At 42.5% G+C, this 17,155-nt stretch overlaps 1 protein-coding gene across 1 annotated transcript in view; it reads right to left on the bottom strand.

Annotated features, from left to right (window-relative positions):
- GRIN3A (glutamate receptor, ionotropic, N-methyl-D-aspartate 3A) overlaps positions 1–17,155 on the bottom strand; it is a 76,101-nt gene that overhangs the window by 17,666 nt on the left and 41,280 nt on the right. The window contains exons 5-6 of the mRNA XM_014952011.1: positions 3,934–4,079; positions 2,379–2,494 (exon numbers count right to left, since the gene is read on the bottom strand). Of these exons, the coding sequence (XP_014807497.1) occupies positions 2,379–2,494; positions 3,934–4,079 (262 nt within the window). The remainder of the gene's footprint in view (positions 1–2,378; positions 2,495–3,933; positions 4,080–17,155) is intronic.

Below are 17,155 nucleotides of genomic sequence, written 5' to 3'. Positions count from 1 at the left end.
GTTAATTTCAGCTGTCAACTACCAGCATGGCAGATGAAGCTGGCATTCTGTTTCAGCAAACCAGTTCAAACTCGGATGCTGACTTACTGTGGACTCAGAATGCTGAGATGAGACTTATTGCTGTGCAAAGTAAGGTAGCCTAATGCAAACTGGATATGAAAATTCAACATTATTATGGCCACAAAAGCAGTATGTAAAATTGGATGTTGAAAAACTTAAGATCGAGTTACAAAGAGATGAATAAATCTTTTATCTCTAGGAACACAGCCTTTTGCATGCCCTTGACATGGGTTCTTCTTTTTTACCTTGCTTTAGCAACGCAAAAGGGCCTTAATGTCAAGTAAACCATTCTGGGATCCCTTTACATTGTTACAGCCATGGATATGACTGTGGTGTCTAATGTGGCATTTTATTTTCCCCTTATCTTTTGATGAGAAGCTGTGTTTGCATAAATGTATACGGGAGCAGCCAGTATTGCTGTCACACAGCAATGCAGAGCCCAGGGGATAAGGCTTCTGTTCCTGCAGTTCTGCTCTGGCAGTGACACGGACCTCTACATAGTAATAAATACAGTTTTTAGCCACTGTGTCATCTTTTACCCCTTTAAAGTGCTGGTAAAGGACTTAGCATATGTGAAAATGAATTCAGTAATTCTAAATATGGTTTTTCAATTTGCAGAATCTGTGGTTTGACTTTAGAAAAACAAATGCAATTCATGCCTGGAAGACAAACAGAGGCCCCACCTCGAATACCGTGTCCAGTTTTGGGCCCCTTACCACAAAAAAGACACTGAGGTGCTGGAGCGGGTCCAGAGAAGGGCAACGAAACTGGTGGGGGGTCTGGAGAGTAAGTCTTATTGGAATGGGCTGCCCAGGGAAATGGTTGAGGCACCATCCCTGGAGGTATTTAAAAGATGGGCTGATACAGTGCTTAGAGACATGCTTTAGTGATGGTGGTGTGTTTTGTTTTGTTGGTTTTGGTGTAGTGGTGTGTTGTTTTTTTCTTTTTGTTTGTTTTGGGGTTTTTTGAGAGTTTTGTTGATTGTTGGAGGAGACGATCTTTAAGGTCCTTTCCAACCTAGACAATTCTATGATTCTATGATTCTATGTCCTGCTGATTCCCTGCAGAAATTCGTTTCTAGTCTACTGTGGATTCCAGTTCAAAATTCGGATTTTCAGACTGTCTCCTTTACAGAAACAAAAAAAACCCCAAAACCCCACAAAACCAAACCAAATCAACAAAACCAAAACCAACCAACACAAAACACAGGAAGAAAGAAAAAAAATATACATGAGAGGTAAATTTGCCACCACAGTGGTTTGTTTTTCAGTGATGCAGTGTGATGTGGTTTGGGTTTTGATTGATCTAATTGAGAAAGTTGAAGATTTATTGGGTTACATGCAGATGGTGAAACATGCTGCTCACGCAGCTCTCTGTTTGTCTATTCTCCTACATATCAAAAAGAAAATAATAAAATGGATTGCTTTCACATCTCTGGTGCGAATTCAAACGGGAGACACCGACGAGGTATCGCAAAAAGGAAGGTTTTACAAAATGCCTCGTGCTGGTGACTTGTAGCTGAAATGATTGAAATGCTCAGCTCTCCCTGGCCTTCATTTAGCATATTGCCTTCCTCAATCAGGTCTGAACATTTCTGAAGGCGGTCGTTTTAATGTGCGATGGGAGCGGCCGCAGTAATTGCCCTTGGAGGAGAAGACGAAGGGAACTTCAATCATTTTCACTGGCTGTCATCCATCACAGAAGCCATTCCTGAAGTCTAATAGCTGCTAATGTGCTCACCACGCCAGAGGCAGCTTTGGACAAGCCTGGCTTCCAGGCTGCCCTTCCAATCTGTCCTGGCCAATACACTCGGGCTGCAGGAGGCTACAGACCAGGGTGGGCTCCCTTTATCTTCCATTAGCTACAGATTCACCGGGAATCTTAAGCTGACCTTATAAAACAGGAACCGTACTTACCTGCTTCAGATGAGAGCAAAACTGTTTTGAACGTATTTCGCTGAGTTTTGAACATGTGTAATGAAAGTGAGCCTACAAAAAGCAAGCCTCATTTCAGGTGCTGTGTTATTTTCATTGTGAGCAGATTAAAGGGCTGTGCCTCCTACTCATTTGGAAACAGACCGTTCGAGCACTTTGAATAATTCCTATACAGAGCACTGGCAGCAGAAGGTAAAAGTGATCTGAAAGTTCAGAAACCACAAAAAAGGAGGGAAACCTTGGTTCTGCTTGACCACTGAGAATTTTACATGATCTTCAAGGGGTCCAGTTTCACCTGCATACTTTCATTGAGAATACCAAATCACAATAAAGCCAGTGGAACACATGAGAAATAGAGCACTGTGTTATAAAAATGATTATTACCTTCAATGGCAAAGGGTTTTCCCACAGTTAAAAGCTTGCAGTCAGCATCTATTGATACTTCATAGTCTAAGAGGGCTTTATCCATGATGAAGGCATCGAGCTTCTCTGGATCATGCCTGTGTTCAACATCAAAGTCAGAAACAACCACTTCACAGTCTGACCCTCAGTGATACTCACTAAATATTTATCTGTGCAGCTCCCTGGAAGACAACTGAACGAGAACAGACACTAGAGACAGTTATTTTAAATACAAAACTGATCTATGTTTTGAAGAAGGGAGCTGTGGACGAACTACAAACTTCGTGCATCTGCAGCAGGACAGTAGGCATAGGACTTATTTTGCTCCCACTGATTTGAAAGTTGGAAAATACTACAATGTGTTAGACTTCAATGCAATTGAAAGGTAGCATATAGCTTTACTGGAAAAGATCAAGAAATGCTAAAATACTGGCGCTTGTCTTGGTTTCATTGTGATGTTAAAGTTAGGGTCATTAGAGCAAAAATGCAGGAGGATAACTTATACAAAAGTGTTTCTCCTCCTTTCTCCTTGAATATGAGGTAAATTAATTGCCTTCACCCAGATCAGCTTTTCGGTATGTTCAGTCTTCATGAACAGAGAGGACTGGATTTTATTAACATAATAATTAATGAATAGCATGCTTGCATAAAATGATTATATAAAACAACAGTTGCAGTGCCTATTCTCATCTGATCCAGGGACTGCACCCTCCACTCTTGTCATCTTAAAGATCTGGGTGTTCTTCTGATGTGAAGCTACATAACTTCATTGATTTTGATTGATTGACTCCAGTTTACCCAAAGGAACTGCTGCGTATCTTAATTATCATTAGGATAGGTCTAGGAAAAGTACGTCAACAGGAATCAACTTCTGGTGAAAAATTCTCAAGCCATCTGTTACACAACTTCTATGTGTAAAATTAATGAATTATTTCAGGCTTATTATTTATCACCTCTCCTGCTTCCTGGCAGAGTGAATAAATTGTGTGACCCCAGATTGTTAGGCAGAAATATCTCTGAAACACAGTAATGCCATGATTCCCTAAAGCAAGAAGACTTGGTGTTTATTACTTTTTCACCAGTCTAATGTTTCTTTTGTTCATTTTAATGATAGATGCCTTAAGGTTTCTCTCTGAGAACCTTCTCTCCTCCCAGCACGCTGAAGATGCTGAGGGACCTCAGCCCCAGCTTTTGCTTAGACTGTGATGTTTTTTTTCTAGATGTTTCCCACTGTCTGATGAAGGGCTCCTAAGCACAGAAACCTGCCAGGATTTATAGGTTGCCCATGCTTGATGGCACCCTAGCAGCTAGTGTGAAGCCCTGCTTCCCCTGGAAACCCTCCAGCTGGTGCTATGCCTGCTTGCTCTCCAAGTATCACTCCCTCCAGGTGACTACAAGCTTCCTTCTCTATCCATCTGCCACCCTGCCTTCAGTGAGTGTTTTGTGGGGTAAGTGACACTGGAAGTGGGAAACCCATCACCATCTGACTGCCGTGCACCCTGGCCGAGCGGATCTGCTGTAGCATGTGGAGGCTCACTTGAGATAGGCGACTCCATCGGGGGTGGCGGGGACGTTGTACCGCCGCATGTACTCGTGCATCTCCGGGAAGCTTTGCCTCACGTAGTCTTCCGCACTGCTTTCCCGCACGGTTCCGAACCGAAATCCTTGGGATGGGTGGTGGAGCTGAGGAGATGAAATTACACATTAGAAGAGCCGTTTTCCTCCTTCACATCTGGTATCTGAAGTGTGAACGTTTTTGTCAGAAATCCTCAGCATTCATAGACCTGCCTCTGATGTGTTCCTGCAGTCAGCTTTCCACATCACAGAAAAAGTGTGAAAAGACTTACCAAGTGACTGATTAGCCTGTTAGTGTACTTTCAGGATTTTCCTCAGAAGTGAAAAACATTTCCCTTGAGGCACCCTGAGCTTCCAAATCTAGGTGTCTGATTGTATTATTTGCCCTTAAACCTGTCAAAGTTTCAGGCATTGTCATGAAAAGCTTCCAGGCTTGCTAGGATCCACTTTCTGGGGCTCTGGAGAGCCAGTGAAGGACCCACAGTCTGGATTTGTTTTGGCAGAATGTCTTTTATTGACTCCCTAAGGCTGACATTTAGTCTTCTGCAGAAAGGTAGCACCACCATTTCATTTCTAGAAGTCTAAACAACATACCACACACTGTTGCTGTCTTTGCTGCCATACTCCAGAGAGAAATTAGGACTGAAGTGTTATGGACACAAAAAAGTCTCCCCTGCCAGTGGGAAGCAGGAAGACTACCCCTCAGCATAGCCCAAGCTGTAAACTTGATTACCAGGCTATAGGCATACAATTTTTGCAATGTTGTGTCCTTTCCTTTTTCTCAACTGGCTCCACCTTCTGTATCAAAGCCCGGAGTAGTTTGGATGTTCACAAGTTTCACAGACCTCTGTTTCTAAAGTGCCCTGTTTGTCTTTGGAGCATTTAGTGACTCACAGAAAAACTCTTAAGATGCAGTGTAGGAGTCAGGTGGTGTCCTCTACCATGTTGAGCACTTCCTTGAGATGGGTGAGTGTAGCCAAGACCATATTTATTGGAAAGCTTTCAATAACACACCAGCCTCTAAAATGTCAAACTTTCAGAGCACAGGAAGCCAAATAAAGCTAAGGCTTAAGTATCCCATGTTTTGTTGGCTTTCCAGGAAGCTCACGGTCTTCACAGCAGCTTGCAAAGATGATCTCACCATGGCCATGCTCTCTGTTGCAAAGACCACGCAAAGAGACATTCTGCTGGTCCATCTGGCTCTCTGCATTATCATCTGTGTAAAACAGCATGTAGGGCAACAGAAAGCCATGCAAAAGAACTTTCCCACTCTTCTTTCCAACAACCCCATGGATAAAAGGGTATTCCTAGCTTTTTTAAGAATAACAGAGGTAGGCTGTAAACGCACAGTCATCTAGTTCAGTCTGAAGAGAATGGAAAAAAGTCTTTTGGGTGGTATTTTGATGTCCTGGAAGCTATGAATATACCATATTTTGGATAATTTTTATCTGGAAAGCTGGCACGTGCTTTCGACATTGTACTTTGCTGATCTGATCCCTGTGTTGCAACCCAGGAATGAGACCCTTGGGTAAATGCCATGGGCCATGGAAGGAGTCTTGGCATGTTTTGTGAGGTGTTCTGGTCTGGATGATCACAGGACAAAGCATGCAGGGTGTGCTCAATCCAGAGCTGGCCATAGTGCATGCTGTGCCAGAAGGACTGTGGGCGCAGAGGGAGATGTACTTGCCTGGAAATGTGGAAGCAGCATTCAAGTGCCAGAAGACATAAATAACAGCGAGTGGTGCTGTGACAATACATCATGAAGACTTCCAGCACAATGCTGTCAACCCAAATCTAGGTCTACACTCATGACATTGAAGATAACTTGCTTAAAGAATGAGCTTGGAGTGGCCTCCATGAAGCCTATGTCCCAAGAAGCTGGTCGCCACAGTCAGTACTATGTTTGGGGGTTTTATTTCCTGGCAGTTTCAGTGAAGAGACCAAAAAAACCCCAGTCTGAACGCTGAACCACACTGCCACCCTCCAAGTCTACCTAGGTGATTGTTGTGAAGTTTGTGGCCCACGTGGTGATGCCAGCTGCAGTGCAACACCTGATCGGCAGATAAGTAATGCTGATACCTGACTTCACTGGAAGGTATCCCTCACTCAACCTGTCACCAACGTGTACATCTAGCTAAATATTTAAACCTCTGTGAGAAAGACTAGTACAAAACAGAGTTAATTGCACTTCCATGCAATTTTCTGTCCCAAGTACTTTATTGAGGACTGCCCATGCTTTGCTTCGGGTTTGGCACACTGTCAAATTTCACCACAAATGATGACAACACTGGAATATGTATTAGACCAAAAGTCCATCTGGTTTAATATCCTGTCTCTAGCAACACCATATGCCTGGTGGGAAGTCTTGGAAAGGCTCCGTAGGGAGGTTGTGTAGTGATCCTTTACATCCTATGCCCTTCCTGCTTCTGGTAATCTATGCTTTTTTTTAAGCATAATTATGTGTCTGCAACTTTGTATTTGATGACGCTTGACTCCTTTTATGAAGGATAAATCTTAATAGTGTTTTAATCCTCTATGTTTTCTGGGACTTCTATTTTCTTCTTACTGCTGCTTATCCACGCGAGGGAAAGCTTTGCTTCCAACTCTAAAAATTGTGGATTAACAACACAAAACGCTGCCAAAAGCAGATAATGGACTACCCGCACTACCTTCACTGCTAATCTACTGAAACTGCCAAGGGTTACTTGCTTCAACACGAAGATAAAAACTTCATGATGGAAACAAGACTCATCAGCTGTCACTGCTGCTTTCTTACTTTCTGTAGTCCTCTCCTGGGAAGATTCTGTGAAAAGATGGAAACCACAAATACCTGTGCCCCAACAGGTTAGGTAAATGTCACAGTCTTCCCGTGAGTCTGAGTCTTGCCTTATTAGTTGTCTTTTTTTTTTTTTAAATTTCTCTTTTCTGTTTCTCATGCTCTCTTTTGTATTTCTCATATTTTAAGAGTCCTATATTGAAAGATTCTCTGTTTTCTTTAAACCAGTAACAGAATCTTCATGCTTCAGAGAAATCGTTAACTCTGAAAAATCACCATTTAAATAATAACAATTTGAAGAATAAAGAATGGATTACATTTTTAAAAAAACTGGTGATGTGGGGCAGACAGTTACTTGCTTTTTTGTATCAGTAATAGCAAATATAAAAGCTATCCTGTTGAGAAGAAATAGCTGTCCAAATTATAGGCATTTCTAGTATGTAGAGGTGACACTTCTGAGTACACTCTACTGTGTTTTTCCACTCAACACTCAGTCAGTGTGAAAGGTGAATAACCATCACAAAGCAGGTAATGGGCACTAGGAACTGTTGACACTTTTTGTATCTGTAGAGTACCTGGAGATTTGCTGGTGATTTCGGTATGATTAAAAATAAATGAATACAGTAGCTGCAGAGCCATCTCCAGACATGAGCTTTCTTGGCATTCAGCTTTGATAACCTTGCAAGGTCCCTCCAAAATCAGACAACTACGGCTGTCAAAAATCAAAAGAACAAGGTTTGTTTTGACCTAGAGAGAGACTTCCAGGGAAAAATGAAATCCCAGCTTGACAATTCATTGAACAAGACGTAAAGATAGTTATGGGTACAGATGATGTATCCTATTCATCTCTTTAACTGCCAGACCTCCCTTTTGAAGACCTGGGAGCAAAGCAAATCACTCAGGTTTCTGAAAGGGTCATCGCTCCTGGATGTAATTGCTCCTCAGCCAGCCAGGAGGCTAACTCTGTACTACCAAGCATCCTTTGCCACGCAGTGCATTGGAGCTAAGCATTGCTGCCACATGTGGGACTCATCAGTGTTTATCTAACATTGAATGTTAGATAGAAAGGCCACTGCAGCACCACAGCCAACCACAAGCTGCACCAGCCAAGATGCAGAGTGGGAGAAGTAGAGGAGCACCAACAGCTTGGGCAGTGTAACAGTGAGTATACGAATATATCAACGGAGTAGTTAAAACCAAATATTTTCCAGGGGATAAAAAGCCATATAGTGTTACTGGTTAGTGGCTCTCCCCAAAAAAGGGAAAGCTCTAGTAGCTAACAACATCATTTTTTGCAGCTCAAATACTGGAGATCAGGGATTTCATATCAGTAAACCGAGTTTTATATACTGGTGTATACCATGAATGGTCACACTACTTAGGCGCATCCTAAATTGTTAGAACCGTCTCCTCAGCCTACTGTGAGAAAGCTCTTGCACATGAAGTTGTGAGACACGTGGTGACCTCACGTTTGGATCTGGGTTAGAACACGGGGCAAACTCAAGAGGTGGTCATGAGAGCCCTCACAGCAGAGGGATGTAGTGTCAGGGGGAGCTGAGCACGTGTCATCTTGAATCAGTCCTCTGACTTCACAGGATTGGGGTGTGAGGACCTTGCTGTATAGGTCAGGGACAGATGCTTTAGTAAGATGACCCACCTTCTGTGAAGACAGAGCTCTTGGGAGGGAGGACTAGGAAAAGGTGCTGGGAAGTGCAGGATGGAGGTGCAGGAGAAAGGCTAAAGAACTTTGGAAGCGAGTACGCTTCCTGGAATTGGAGTATCAATACTGTCCCTGTCACCTCTAAGGACAGTATCTACTGTGGGACACATGGGCTGTGCCATGTTCTTGGTATTTCCAAGAACAACTCTCACTGTTTAAGAAAATATACCATGGGTAAGAAAACAAACAAGGGGTAATGTTTCCTTACACTGTGTAAGAAAACAAGGGATAATGCAAATGCCTCCAAGTGCCGAGGAGGTGAAATGGTTGTTGGGTCCAGTGAGCACTGAGACAGGAGGGTTATGTAAAGTTTAAGGAAAATCAAGAGCTTTACAGAACATCCAGCTTCTCTGACAGTGCCAGGAAAAGCTTTGGGACTTCTCAAAGCCTTCTATACCTTGTATAGCACTGTGCTAGTAGACAAATGATGTTTGTGGTGCTTGCTGCCAAAAGCAAATACTGCAGCCACCAGTTCCCTTGGCTTGGCACCTTACTTCTAAATCTTCTTGGTTTCTGTCTTCTGTTGTTAAAACATCTGCTGAGTGGGAAGTGGAGAACTTGTTTTATTTGGGAAGATGTTGAGAAGAACTAGGCATCTGCATACTTCTATGGCTTGGGGTGCCAATTATGCATGAAAATACCCGTGTGATAAAACCACAGGAGCAGAAACAGGAAAATACAATCCTAAATGTCAGGGATTTTGCATTACTTGGCACATTCCAGTTTATGTAATACAGTGCTATTGCATTCAGTGCCTGGCTGAGAACACCTAGACTCAAACTTGGAAAAACTCAGGCATAGAAGTATCCTAGGCAAGTTGGGATTTAAAACTGAAAATGCTTGAGCTGCTGCCAGAAGTTAACGTTGACATACTCCGAAGTCCAGTTGTTGGGTTTTGAGGTCTTTCTAGCAGGTTCTGGCTTCTGTACAACCTTTCATTGCTGCAAAGCTGGTTGTTAACATCTACTGTCACTTTGAGGTTTGCATCACACTTGGTTATCCTTTATTTTTGCAGTGAGTAAGAACCCCAGGTGTTCAGAACACTACTGCAGTGAAGAGCTGGTCTCAACTCCAAAAAAGCGGGCAATACAATATTGCTTTCTGATCCTGTGGAGTTTGAGTTTGCTGGGAGCTGTGAAGAGACAAGGAACATCTAAACAGAGCAACTGCTGGGAATTGAAATTATGGCTATTTTCTATAAGCAATGAAGTGACTGAAATCTAGGAAATGCCTTCCCAGTACTTGATTTATGGGGTGCACTAACTGCCTCACTGAATCCTATTCAGAACTATTCTAGGCATCTTGATAGCTAGCTGGAAGAAAAAAGCTTTAGGAACTCAATTTCTAATTGGCATCTCAAATAATTGAAATGATTTCATCATGCATTCAGTTAGCCTGTCCTTTCCAAAATTCAATTCCATGAGTTACTCTTCATGGAGAAAAGAGCAACCCAGTATACAGCGGAGTGCAGTGGTGACAGATGCAGAGTTAACCTGGATTCAGCTTTTACCACCAGCTACAATACTGTTTTTTAATTTTAAGAGGTTATAGAAAGGGGGAACATGGCTGAAAACACTTTCCTAACTTTACTAACAACTTCTGAAAGGTAAAGTTATTATCAAAAGCTTTCAGTAGGTCTGACCCATGATAGTGCTGGTTAGCTGGTGTAGCACCAAGCGTAGTACTTAATGGACATTCGTACATCAGCAGAACTGCTGTTAGTGTCAGCACGATCGCTGCCAGGGAACTGCTTCAGACTCTTGAAAACCTTCAGTTTCTGCTGCTAATCACTGGAGAGGGGTAGCATTAAGTGGTCGGCTCTGCAGTGAAGAACTGACATGCTTTTAGAGATCTGTTGCAGTAAGTCTTCTGTCTTCAGCATATGAAGCAGTAGCATTTTATCTTGCCTTATGTAACCAATATATTTAAGTGGTCGTATATCTGCTAACAGATTTCTCATGACCTACTAATAAAACAAATGTAATTGCAGTTGGGAAAAAGGAACAAAACAAACAATTTTTTTTTAAAAAATAACTTTGTTCATGGTCTTTTCCCTACTTATCTGCAAGAGCTTTTGAAAACTAACTAGTGAATATTTATGGGGTGCGGGGGGAGATGAAAGAAAAGAAAATTATTCACAGTGAAGCACATGAATTTCAAATTTTAGCAGATGAAAATTCACAGCTGAACTTCTGGAAGTGCAGGCTTTGTTCAGAAACTGTCCCATGTGTTCAGGCTTGGGAGGTGGAGATGTTCCCAGGGCCTCCAGGAGATGGTGTATGCAGAATGTATCTGAAAGCTCCCTTTCCCTTCTTCGTTGCAAAAAGTGTCAGTGGAGCTGATTCTTGGCTTGCCAGGAGAATGTCAGATTTTGTTTAAATCTTGTCACTTTGAATCCAACTCAGCTAGGTCATTAGTTGGCATAAATCTTTACAGCTGCATTGAAGTCAATAAGCAGAAACAAATGCACAGTCCAGTACTGACAATTCATTCTCCTCCATTGCAACAAGAGCGTACATGAGAAGAAATATGACTTACATCTCTGTTTAAAAATATAAAGCCTCTTTATTGACACTGCCCCTGTGAGTGCTAATAAATAATTATAAGATTTTCTCTACACTGCAGAAGCTGTGCAGCCAAGGGATGAGACTGGGGTCTCTAGTCTGTGGTAGGCAGGTTAATTTCTGAACACTGCGCTGCTGATTGAGTTCCTGGGCAGTATTTTAGTGCAAAAAGCAGCATAAGAAGAGAACTCTAGTGGGTATGAACTTAAATTTGTCTTTATCCTTGTTTGTTAATAGCACTTAGGAGTTTTCTGGACAGAGGGATCCTTTAGCTAGGATTTATTCTGGGAGAGCTGAGAACAGCAACACAGTAAGTGTAAATTACTGTAGGAAAAATGGATAGACTGAGGGGGGGATGGGGGGTGGAGGATGTAATTCCCAATATGCAATAGATCACTGTTTCCAGTTGTATTTCAGCAACCGTAAAAATGTTCCAGACTGAGCCACTTCATCGACCATGTTCTTCTGCTTCCTACCTGTAAAATAGTGCTAATGTTCCTCTAATGCAGGTGAAGTCCCTTTCAAATTAGAAGCAAGGGAAGGAGAGCTGTTTGGCTGAATACCTGCTCAAACTACCAAAGAGGCAGGGGAGATTTCTGGTTAAATAATCCCTCTCGTCCTTCCATCTCGACTCCCAGATCTGCAGGTGAAAAGCCATCACAGTACTCTACAATCAGCTCGGGGTTGGAGGGAGAAACCTAAAGTGACAGTAGCTGATAGTGTATGTAGCTTTCTCACCTTCAAAACGATCATCTTTCAAATCCTTTTTCTTACAAAATCCTCCTGCTCCTGCTGTTGCTGGTTGATTAGGGTGACACTGCCAGGCCTCCTGTCCCTGGCCATATGGCAGATGTCCCCCAGGTACCAGGGCTGAACACAATCCTCTGTGGTGGCACTGTCTAAACTCATGAGGCAAGCCTACCACTTCCTAGTTCCCAGAAAAGGAACAAACAATGGTTTTGTGTTGCAAATGGATCACCAGTGACTAGATAAAAAGGTTTCCAACTGCGTAACGTGGAAGTCTACCAGCACAGGCTTAATTTCTTATCTACGTTATCTGCTACTGGATTTTGGTTCAAAAGCATCAAATGAAGGTAAATCAGGAGTCCTTTGTTACAGACCCGACATTGGAACCAAATGTTGTTTTTTTTCTTCTTGGAATCCATTTGGAACAGTAAGGCATGTGTTAAGCACAAAGTGTAGGCAGAAAAATGATGGGCTCATCTGGATGCCTTGGCCTCTTACACAGTGAAAGATGGACAACAGTATTTTCCTTCACCTGGTGTTCAGTCAAATCTTACAGTACACAATTAAAACTACTTTTATCCTGTAGTGACAGGACAAGGGGCAATGGCTTTAAGCTGGAGGGGAGCAGATTTAGATTGGAGATCAGGAGAAAGTTCTTTACTGTGAGGGTGGTGGAGCACTGGAGCAGGTTGCCCAGGGAGGTGGTTGAGGCCCCATCCCTGGAGATATTCCAGGTGAGGCTCAACGAGGCCCTGGGCAACCTGGTCTAGTTGGGGGTGTCCCTGCTGACTGCAGGGAGGTCGGACTAGATGACCTTTGGAGGTCCCTTCCGGCCTGGACAATACTATGATTCTATGATTCTACTTTTTTTCTAGGGATCTGATGCCTTGGCATCCCTGAAATCCAGGGGATCAGTCCTGGAGCTGACTGATGACTTCTATCACTAGGAAGGTGGGCCAGGCCAGTATCTAGGTGTCTGTTTACACAGCACAATGGCTGTGACTTTTGTGAACAATAATAAATATTCTCAATGCTGCTAAGTCAGCTGTACAATGATCTTCTGCCTGCCAGGTGACGAGATCCACCTTATGCACCTTCTTTATTTTCTGCTCCTCTTTGCCAGTTACTTCAGGAACTTCTTCTCCTCATATTTCTCTGCTTACATTATTTCTTGCAAGGGCCTGAGCACCATCTATGATACAGTTGCTATTTCTGGTGGTGGGCTCCCTTTTCTTTTAAACAACATGATATATCAGTATATTGCAGCTTTAGAGTGAGAAACTCATGCAAAGACAGCTGGGAAAACACTAAAACTCATTAATTACTCCTAGTGCTGAAAGAACAACCATCATGACCTGCACCACATGGAATGCAGAAAGTAGGACTTCCTCCCTTCCACCCCCACATTCTTTGGATCAAACAATCATCATGGTGAGGGGTAAAGAGTGGTCAAGACAACAGGAGACAATACAAGGCATTCTATGTAGGTGAAGACCTGGGGCAGTAGGGGTTAATATGCAGGGATACCGAAAAGGTAATTGTTGGCAGGAAGGCATAAAAAACACAGGTCCTGATGGAAAAGGAAACTTGGAGAACACTGCAGTGCATTGTCTGATAAACTGGATATCGGAATGATAAAAATCTGAACTAGACAGATTCTGGACCTCCAAAGCCATAATTTTACAAGAAAGCTTTAACAAGGTGATGGGGAAGCTAAACAAGTCAAGTGTTCACCACCATAAATTGTACACAGAGGCTAAAGCAGCCAAGATTTCACCTCCATAATTTGCAGGTGTCTTTCATTCCTGTACGAGATGGCTCTGCAATGCCCATTTTTATTCTGATTGGAGTCTGATACTTAATTTCTCATTTGTATGAGATTTTTTCACTTTGATCTCTGTGATACTTAAAGTCCTCTTGAGTTCAAATCCTTCACTGACTCATTAACAGTCAGAAAAGCACCATGTATTAATTAGCAGGCTGTGATGCTGTCAGTCATGACCTTCTGTGTCCAATGACTTCCTGCACAGAAGTGTATTCTCTATAGCTTTTGGAGCCAACTTCTTTTAATTGTAAAAAGAAAAGAATCCTGCAGTTCTATACAGATACTTAACCCCAAGGGAGCAATAAGAGTTCTGTTAACTCCACCAAGTTTTCTGCTTGTTTTTTTTTTTTTTTTTTTTTTTTTTTTTTTTTTCTCTACAATTTAATGCATTGAATGCGTATTTAAACACATGCTATTTCATTATATATTTAATACATTGCAGTGCAAGTAAATAAGGCACTCCTTATAATGATTCGTCTTAGGTTGCTGCAGTGAAAGACCATGGCAGTCGTTAAGAGCATTATCTTCAGTGTAATTCTTAAAAGGCTTCCTTTTTTCAGGAAGAAAATTTATCAATAAACACACAACAGTTATGGCCTCACTCTAAAGCTTGCTGAACTTAAGGGAAAATATAATTAAATGCAGGGGTATTTGAATTTGCCTCTAATGATGAAAAAGGCCTACAGAGGCTGGACTTTTCCTTTGCTGTGGTTTGGTATTGCTAAAGCTCATCTGTAGTCACTTCCCAGTTGGTACTTCTGGACTATTTTAATACATGCAACAGGGAGTTTTAAATTGACATAACAATGGCCATAAGGCCTCTAAATTAACTGAGACTTTCATAAATCAGAAATGAGAGCTTGCACCCTCACATTTTATATTTTAAATCTAGAAACAAAAATCTGGGTTATTGTACACATTCAATTCCTGACTAACAAAATCTCAGAAATATCTTGTCTGGATTGCTCAAAATGCTTAATTTTGCAATAAAAAAGACAGACAGCTCATAAAAGCAGGTGTTCAGCCAGCAGATTGGAAGAGAAGCAGAGATTTCTGAGACCTAATCACGAAGCCCACCAAGGCTGTTAAAAGGACTTGTTGGATGGGGCTTGTCATAGTGATTGTCAGTGGCTGGTGTATTCCTTGGGGCACGTACGGTCTTTGTGAGACACCAGTGCTGGCCATGCTAGTACACCATCATGCATGATGAGAGAGGTAGGTGCTGTCAGCGAATGGTTTGAGTGATTTTGTCCTGAAGTAAGTGTCTTCAACAGCAGCCCAATGTGCCTGCTTCTCCCAACTGGCTGTAAGAGCATATTAGACAAAGTAAATCATACATGCTGTCTCCACTGCAGACTTGTAAAGTCAGGTGAGATAACACAATGAAATTTCTGATGGTGGGATTCACAAGTGTAGCAACTTTTGTTAAATGAATCTCAATAGGTTCAATATTTTCTGTCAAAATACAATGTGGAAAGGAACTTTGCCATTGTCAAAGGGTGTGCTGAAGGTAGAGTGATCCAGAGAAGTAAAAATATAACCATTGTAAATTAACAGGCAGAGCTGCTCACATGTATCCTACACATGGCAAAGAAGATCAGACAGCTGACACAGAAGTGGCAATGGTCTGATAGCACCTGAAAAGCTCAACATTTTATTACTGAAAGAATGGCACCTTTGCCAGAAAGAAAGGCTAGTCATTGGACCACTTTACGAAAAATCTGCCCAGCTCCTCAGCTTCTGCTGCTGTACACTTTCTTTGTGGCACGTCTGAAAAGTTTCTTCTGTCCCCTGGGCTTCCACAATTATTTTCCCTCAGATAAAGTGAACTACTCAACACAGTCCGGACTTTATGGTCCTTCTCGAACACGTGTTCTTGCATTCAAAGCCTGAAAGTGAAGTCCCTGCCTCAAGTCCCCTTGCCATGAAAAAAACCAAAACACTTCCAGGGGAGCTCCTGTTATACAAGACCCTGTTTTTGGATTTCATAATGAAGAGTTTAACTGGATCCAGGCCTTAGTTGCAGGCTCACTGGACAAACAAAGGACTGATACTGCTATGTAATTACAGATAATTTCTTCTTTTTGTGGCACTAAGACCTAGGTTGCTCAAATGCTGATAGTAACACTTTATGGAAACCATACTGGAAACTGAAATGCAAAATGGGGCAGTCTTATTTGTCATAATACTGGCTAAAAGAGACAACATCCACAAAGTTACATGCTTCTGAAGTAGAATGGTAGTAAATTCTCTTTTTTTACCCGGAGACCCCTGCTTACCAATGTGTCCCTTTTCTGCTGAACCTGTGCCTGCGAGGCAGCGTATGCTGGAGGTCTGAAATGCAATTAAACCACCTATCGATCACAGAATCATAGAACCAGGGAATGGGTTGGGTTGGAACGGACCTTAAAGATCATCCAGTTCCAACCCCCCCTTCCATAGGCAGGGACACCTCCCACTAGACCAGGTTGCTCAAAGCCCCATCCAGCCTGGCCTTGAACACCTCCAGGGATGGGGCATCCACAGCTTCTCTGGGTGAAATCAGGATTAGATGGCAGTGGTCAGCTGTCCTAGACTGACCTGTCCCCATCTGCGTACCAACATGCTCCTTGAGCACCAGCTCTGGTCCAAGGTGTCACCTATTGCAGCCTACTCTTGACAGCGTGAAAATATGCATTGGCACTGGCAAAGGATAAAAACTGGGTTGTGCTTTTTTCCAGCTGTGACCGAGTATAATGTCATCACCAAGGAGCTGTACGACAAACAAGGTGATAAGCAGGTTTGGGAGATGTCAGGAATCGGGCCAGCTCTCTCCAGGCTGTTACAGGTGGGACAAATGATTAGTCCAGATGAAAGGCAGGCTGCTGGTTTGCATGCCTGTAGGCTGAATGACTGACCTTGTAAAGAAGTCAATTCAGACAACAGCCTACCGGGGCTGCCAAGCACTCCCACAAAGAAGAATGTTGTAATTTTTTGTGCATCCAAAGATGCGACACTAGGAGAGAAACTGAAATAAGCCATTGGGATTCAGATGAGAGAATGGATAAAAGCAGTATAAAATGATCCAAACACAATGTTTTTCCTCTGTCTCTACCTCTGCTACCTGCAAACAAGCTTTGCAACTTCTTTGCCATGTAGTGTAGTGAACTTCCTAAGAGGGAATGAAGACACTGCTGCAACTTTCATCTGGGTAAATGGCACTTTCATCCTGTAGCTATTCTCTTGTGCTCAAACAGCAGACCGAACACGTCCAAGTGAGTTCCTTCCCCAGAAGCTGTGCCTGCCAGTTTCCACTCGCGAGAGATAATGGTCTAAAATGTGTAAGACTAGAAAATGAGGGAGAGGGGGCAGCTATGGCCCAAAACTTCCCCCTGCCTTAGAAAAGTATGATTTTAAGGTTGCAGGACATTGCTTTAATATTTCTGCAATTCACTGGCTATGTTGTAGCTCCCACTGTAAAAAGTGACCTGAAATGTGACCTAGTAAAGGGAGTAGCTAGCTTTGATGGATTGGCTGCAGATGTTTGGCTTTACTGACCCACCCTGGGAAAGA

Source organism: Calidris pugnax, unplaced genomic scaffold, assembly GCF_001431845.1.
Source record: "Calidris pugnax isolate Ruff unplaced genomic scaffold, ASM143184v1 scaffold216, whole genome shotgun sequence".
NCBI classification, from domain to species: domain Eukaryota; kingdom Metazoa; phylum Chordata; class Aves; order Charadriiformes; family Scolopacidae; genus Calidris; species Calidris pugnax.
This window is presented reverse-complemented; position numbering and strand designations above follow the sequence as displayed.